At 36.7% G+C, this 7,660-nt stretch overlaps 1 protein-coding gene across 1 annotated transcript; it reads left to right on the top strand.

The window, feature by feature from the left end:
• The first annotated feature begins 643 nt into the window (after positions 1 to 643).
• On the top strand, positions 644 to 3,159 carry LOC131157974 (pentatricopeptide repeat-containing protein At4g20090-like). The gene is made up of 2 exons (XM_058112460.1): positions 644 to 2,533; positions 3,050 to 3,159. The coding sequence occupies exon 1, from the start codon at positions 762 to 764 to the stop codon at positions 2,526 to 2,528; it is 1,767 nt and encodes a 588-aa protein (XP_057968443.1). The 5' UTR covers positions 644 to 761; the 3' UTR covers positions 2,529 to 2,533; positions 3,050 to 3,159.
• Positions 3,160 to 7,660: the final 4,501 nt, after the last annotated feature.

Here is a 7,660-nt window from a genome sequence, read left to right as displayed (position 1 = left end):
AATAGATATAATTAAATAGGAATTTTTTTTTCAAAAATTTATTGTTCCAAAAGTAATAAGAGAAAGAATTAAATTTTGTATTATTTTTTGATTTATTACGAAGGAGATTTATTTCCCGATTTATCATTTTAAAAAAATATATATTAAAAAATTTATTTCCTTATTTATTATGCAGGAAATTTTTATTTCCTGATTTATTATTTTTTTTAAAATATATAAATTAAATAATATTTTTTTGAAAAACAAATTCTCAAAATGACAGGTGGCTTAAATCTCACTACTTGAAGTAGCGAGATTTGTTTAAATTTCGCTACTCTAAGTAGCGAGATTACGTCAGGGTTATTCCGGGAATTATTTTCCCGAGAGAGGTATTATTAAATATATATTTTTTTTAAAAAGGACAAATGGGGAAAAAACTCCAAATTCGTCTCATCATTCTTTCACACCAGAAACTCTTCAGGCGCGGCACGGGAAGCATAGAAACCCCATAGAGATCCTCCTGAGTCCGAACCAAAATGCTCAAATATCCCGACACAATCCGCTAGTGTTCTTCAAATACCGATTGTTTACGAAATGCCCATTTGTTGCTACGTCCGAAAATGGCTGAATTCGAAGTTTTGTAAGCTCCCTGCTTCTTCTTCTCTTCGCTTTTTTTTTCGATTCTTAGCATTTCGTCGAGTAGTGCTTCTGCGACCCAACACGAAAACGATGGTGAAATTGAACCCCCTCTCTCTGAAGAAATCTTCAAATCAGGTCCGAAAATGGGTTCTTATAAGCAAGGCGATTCAACCTTTTATTCACTCATTGAAAATTATGCCGATTTGGGTGACTTCGGGACGGTGGAGAAGGTTTTAGGTCGAATGAAACGGGAACAAAGAGTTCTCAGGGAAAATAATTTCATTGTGTTGTTCAAAGCCTATGGAAGGGCGCATTTACCGGAGAAGGCGGTGGACTTGTTCCATAGAATGGTGGATGAGTTCCACTGTAGGAGAACTGTTCGATCTTTGAATTCAGTTCTTAATGTAATTATCCAAGAAGGCCTTTTTTCTCGTGCTCTGGAGTTCTATTCAATTATTGTTGGTGCTAATAATAATATTATGCCGAACGTTCTCACTTATAACTTAATTATAAAAGCTGCATGTAGACTGAGATTTGCTGATAAAGCAGTTGAAGTGTTTAGAGAAATGTCACTTCGGAAATGCATCCCTGATGTATTCACCTACAACACACGAATGGATGGGTTGTGCAAAGATGATAGAATTGACGAAGCAGTTTCACTTTTGGACGAGATGCAGATAGAGGGGTGTTTCCCGAACCCTGTAACATTTAATGTGTTGATCAACGAGCTTTGCAGGAAGGGAGACATCACTCGTGCGGCCAAGCTTGTAGACAATATGTTTCTCAAAGGTTGTGTTCCAAATGAAGTGACACATAACATTCTTATCCATGGCTTGTGTCTTAATGGTAAGTTGGACAAGGCAGTTGGTCTTTTGGATCAGATGTTGTCGAAAAAATGTATGCCTAATCATGTCACTTATGGAACAATAATCAATGGGCTTGTTAAGCAAGGAAGAGCAGTTGATGGGACCCTTGTATTAATATCTATGGAAGAGAAAGGGCATTGTGCAAATGAGTATATTTATTCGGCTCTTATTAGTGGATTGTTCAAGGAGGAAAAACCCAAGCAGGCGATGAGACTGTGGAAAGAAATGACAGAAAAGGGTTGCAAGCCCAATACTGTTGTTTACAGTGCTCTCATAGATGGTCCCTGTCGAGAAGGGAAACCAGAGGGAGCAAAAGAAGTTCTCATTGAGATGATGAATAAGGGTTGCTCACCCAATGCTTTCACTTATAGCTCCTTGGTGAAAGGTTTCTTCAAGGCAGGTGAAGCTCAAAAATCTATTCTCTTGTGGGAAGAAATGGCAAGTAGTAATTGTATTCATAATGAGGTTTGTTATAGCATACTCATCCATGGCCTATGCAAGGATGGAAGGCTGAGGGAGGCTATGATGGTGTGGAAGCACATGTTGGGCAGAGGATGTAAACCCGATTCTGTCTCTTACACCTCAATGATTCAAGGCTTCTGCAATGCTGGTGCTATAGAACAGGGTTTAAAACTTTTCAATGAGATGCTTTGCCAGGAGTCTGAGTCTCAACCAGATTTGCTCACTTATAACATATTATTCAATAGCTTATGTGAGAAAAATAACATCTCCCATGCTGTTGAACTTCTAAACAGTATGCTTGATCGAGGCTATGATCCTGACATAGTCACATGCAACATTTTTTTGAGAACTTTGAGAGAGAAGGTAATCCCACCTCAAGATGGGCAAGAGTTTCTAGATGAGCTTGTAGTGCGGCTACATAAGCGTGATAGATTTATTGGTGCTTCCAGAATTTTACAAGTGATGCTGCAGAAGTTTCTGCCACCAAAACCCTCCACTTGGGAAAGGGTTGTTCAGAAGCTTTGCAAGCCTAAGAAGACTAGAGCAGTCATTGACAAATGCTGGAGAGACTTATTTTGCTGATATAGGTGAAACTTTGTTATTGTGTTCAATTTTGATTAATCTCAAATCAAACTTACTACGCTTCTGTAGAATTCTTCTAATTGCATTGGCATTTTTGGGTTTTAGACATTCAATATGATCACGAGTTCATGTATGTTAAGAGATCAAACCTCTATTTCTTATTAATTCACATTGTCTGCTAAAAATTTAGTTCCATATCAGGTCTTTCTTAATTGGTTTTTTGGTTATATATCTAACTTCCTACAAAAAAAAAAAAATCACATTGGGTTATTTAATTAACTTTTCAGTAAATGCAATGTTGCTGACTGTACTTCGGCATTTGCATTCCTGGCCATTCCTAAGTGAAGAGGTACGTGTTTTGGCAGCCAGCATTAAACCTTGGCTGGACACTGAGAAATTCACATAATATTTTGTGAGCGCCATGTGATTGAGACAGGGACTGGGTTGAGCTGAGTTGAGTTATTTTATGCCGTTGAACTTTGAGCATAATTTTGCTTAATACTTCATTTCGTGTCATGCAGCCCTCTCACATTCTAGGTGTGTGGCAATCTATCTGGACATTTTGGATAATGGAAAGAACTCTCTGGAATGAGGTATTGAAAGAGGAGACTGACAATATTTTCAATGAAAGGTAACTTAAATTAATGCATAATTGCATGCAAACACATGCATATTACGCAGTATTTTATTTGGTTCTTTTGTGTCTTGCATAAGTGTATGGTATTCATAATTTTTTGTTACTTGAAATCATGTCCTCCACTCCCTTATAAAATTTTCAGTAATTTGATACATATTAATGACTTAGTTGATGGGTAAAACATGATTTAGTGTTGGGAATCAATAAAGTAAGTGGACACTTCACCCTTTGGAAAAGGCAGTGGCTAAATCACTTTACCTTGTTGAAGTAGCTTAAGTTGAATGTGAGCTTTTTGATTCTGAGGAACTGTCTTTCATTGCAAGAAACAAAGGTTGGTGCAAGCTTTCCTACAATAGTGCATCGTTTTTTTTTATATTCTCAGATAACTATTCAAATGTTCAAATGTATTTCAAACACCATGCGTCATTTGCATAAATTCCTAGTGGAGATGTACGTATAATGATTATATATCCATTTACAGCTATTTGAACGTAAATTTGGTCAATAACTTAGCCATAAAATACATTATTGCTCTAGGTAATAGCCATCAAATACATTGTTCTCTAATAAAATCTTCATCACCTCCTTGATCACATCCATCGTCTTTTTTTATTGATAGGAAAACTAAGTATATTAGTAGTGGACTCTAAGGGGAGTCACCCAAGCGCAAAAGCAAGGAAGAACAAGCTAACTAAAGTGAGGGAGAATACCGATGGGGAATTTTAGATGCTTATATTGTCGCTCTGATTATTTTAAAAGTTTAGTTAATTTAGGGTTTTTTGTGTTTTTGAAGTATTCTGGGTTTATTTTGTAAGTAGTTGTTGTGATTGTGACGTTGGATATATAAAAATTTTGCTTGTGTTGTATTAGACAGTTATTATTCGAAATTCAGAACTGCTTCTTGGTTCCCCTCTTTCTCTTCTGGGCCGTCTACCTATTTCATCTTCTTTCTGCTCCTTCCTTTTGTTTCTCGCCCTGTTTGATCTCTGATTTCTCTTCTGTCTTATTTCTATTATGTTCTTCTGTTTCTCGTTCCATCTAACCAAGGAGAAACAAGGAGTGCATGGCCAATATTCATCGGTCTGATATAGCACCAAACATAAGCAAAATATTCACTCATTTGGACAGGAGCAAAACATATTTCATGAACATGTAAAGTAGTGTTATCAATCCAAGGTATGCCATAGGGCTTTGGATGGGTTTCCAGATGAAGTTGCATGCATGTGACTCTGTTTCTAGAAATCACATTCATAGGACATCTTCCATCAAAACTGAATTTGCAGACTTTTCCCCAAAACTTAAGAAAGGTATGGAATGGCTTCATATCTTGCTAAAAGTATGCAAAAAAAGCCATTCATTTTTCCATTAAGCTGTCACCATATTTGTTAGCTTTAGTGTATTCCCAAGAGGGGAGGAGAGGTGAATTGGGTATTTAAAATTTCTCTCATAGGTTTAACTAATCTAGCAACAGTATTACTCAACTTAGGGTCTGTATATGCAATTATAAATCCAATCATTCACAATAGCAAAATACAAACATTCATGTGTTGGAATTTAAAATGTGGAAATTAAAAGCATCCACAAAAAATGTTATCTAGGTTCGGCCAACTGTGCCTATGTCTCCGCCTCTAGCTCGCAAGTACGAGGATTTCACTAATGCTCACTTAACGGGTGGAGCAGCACCGATTACAATTAGGTAAATTCATAAGGCTAACCCCAACTTACACCTTACTAGGATGGTGCACTTAGTTTTTCTAATCGGGTCTAAGCCAATCCGGGACTATTCAACAGGGCTAGTCTTCATTTTCAGGTCCACGCTTGGAATACAACAAATGTATGAAAATTTACGTACACGAAAATGCTTCTTACATAAGCGAATATGTACCACTAAACACAGTATAATCAATGCATCAATGCACCTCAAGAATGTATGAACTATAAGATCGGTTCTCTACGTGTGCAATCAACACTTAGTCTAATGATTATTCTCAAGCAAGCACTAGAGTGTTTAAACAGGTTATTCTTTGAAAACCAACTATACCAATGTCAGATCAGTGTTTCAAAGAGGCTAGCAATAATATTCAAACAAATTCAAAAATATTTTCTTCAATGTAGCAAGCACAAAAGTTGTTTGAAAACGAGCTTGTAAAATATTTTTTGCAAGCCTAAGGAATCTTGTAATATCAATGCAAAGACCCTCAAGCTACTGAATTTTTCCACACAAGATTTATTTATTAAAATTAGTGAGAACAACTCTAGCCTAACTTTCAAGATAAAAAATCAAACAATACAAACTTCAAATGAGAGTTGTGGGCTTTTCAGAATGGAGGACAAGCAATCTAGAAACTCTCAGAATACTTGGATAATCAAGGAATAAGTGTATGAGAGTGAATGAGAGTAGTATGAGCCAAATAGGTTTTGGAAATTTTGAGAGAATTTTGGCTTAATGATTTTGCTAATCCACCCTTAATTTTGCAAATGAACTTGTATATATAGGCATAGGCAAAATTATAACCGTTGGGGACTCAATGGGTATTATTAAAAAAGTTTTAAACCTGTTTAAAGAAACTAACCTCATTTAACCACTTTAACCTCGGTAAAAAATAAAAAATAAACAACTCGAGAGTTTTTAGGTGCCTAGTCCAAGGTTCGGGTGCTCGAACAGACACAACACAAAAAGGTGTTTTTGAGGTTTAGTCTCCTGAAAAGTAGTTCGATTTGCTGAACCGAGCGATTCCTTAAAAAGACCGTAGTTCGGGTGCCCGGTCTGAAGTTCAGTTGATTGAACTCACAAGTTTGGTCGCTCGACCATGATTTGAACGCTGAGATTCGGGCATCCGGGTTGGTGAAAAGTAACCTGACACAGGTTCGGTCGACCGTGGAAGATGTATACATTTTGGTTTGATTTGCCGAACATACGTCAACTTATTGACCCGTCTACGGTTCGGTTGACCGAGGCAATTTGAACTGTCAGGTTTGGTCACCCGACCACTCACAAAGTTTTTCATTTAAGTATAATTTTGCTTCAGTTTACTCTCCTGATATGTTAAGTGATTCTGGGAACATCTTATGTGCTAGTACAGGGACCTAGGGTCTTTCTAAGGTCTTTTGAGGACACCGAAAAAATCTGGCATCGCTCGACTTTTGGTCACCGAAGGGTGATCCCTAAGGTCTTTCTAAGGTCTTGAGTTTATAGTCCTATATGCATGATATGCAGATTATTACAGACTTTTTCTTAATTAAGATTATAAACCTAAATAGAAATTACAACAAATTAGTATGCCAAGGTCTTCCTTTTCTTCAGGTTGCTGTATGCTTTCATATGAACTTGCTAATAAGAACCTGCGCACAAACTTGGCAATCATTAAATATCTGCTAATAAGAACCTGCATATAAACTTAGCAACCATTAAATATCAGAGTATTTGTCATTATCAAAATTGGGAATTACCCATAGGATCAATAATAGTGCAGAATTTATTCATATATACTGCAACCATATATCACCAATTGCCTACAATTCTCAATCTAATCATGCAAAACCATAAATTTTGGCTCCCACTTTTCTAGAAGTATCTTCAATTCACCTTAGATCTTGAGTTTCATGCTGAAATATAACGAATTCACTTTGAAAACTCGCAAGTTGCTGCAATAAAACTTGATTTTTTATGCTGACAATGACATTTTTTTTTTTTTGCTTTTTGTATCAAATTATAAAACTTTCTGGCAAAATATCAAGTCCACATGCAAAATATCACGCTGCAGGTCAAAACATCATGAAGAAAACCCAAACTATTGTGGCTAGAGCAATATCTCATGAATCTGGAAGTAGGAGAACAGTATGATAGATTCCCACTCGCAGTCGCTGGCATGTGGTGCACGCTCATCGTCGGTGCACACACACCGCATGCCAACGAATGCCTTCTAGTGATGAAACTTGGGGCGAAGGGAGATCAGGGGATGGGATTACACTGATGTTGGTGGTGGATGAGAAAGGAGCTGGAAGTCAGGGATTTTGAGGGGATGACAGCTGTAGACGTATTTTTTTTTTCCTGAAATTTCTGGGCAAAGAAGATGGTTAAAGGGGATGAAATTTGGGATTGGAATTTAGAGTAACAAAGAGAAGGAGAGTGTTAAAATATCAATCTTGAATATCTTTGTAAATAAAATACAAATTAGGAAAGTAGGTAATTATGGGGGATTTGATATTATTTAGTAGGAAATTGTTTCCTTGTTTAAAATAGGTAATCGTATTATATATTGGATTGTACATATGAACAAAATAATGAAGAAAATATTTTTTCAATCGTTTCTTCTTTCATGGTATCAGAGTTAGGGTTTCTTAAACTTAGCTAAACGATGACTAACAGTAGAGGCTCTACCTCCTCTGCATACATCACCGGTGACGAAGAGGTTACATCCGGTGGGCGTACGAATGGACTGGATAACACAGTCTTTCCACTCTCATTGGAAAAACTAAACGGAAAAAAATTCCG

The sequence above is a fragment of the Malania oleifera genome, chromosome 6 (genome assembly GCF_029873635.1).
Source record: "Malania oleifera isolate guangnan ecotype guangnan chromosome 6, ASM2987363v1, whole genome shotgun sequence".
NCBI classification, from domain to species: Eukaryota; Viridiplantae; Streptophyta; class Magnoliopsida; order Santalales; family Ximeniaceae; genus Malania; species Malania oleifera.
This window is presented reverse-complemented; position numbering and strand designations above follow the sequence as displayed.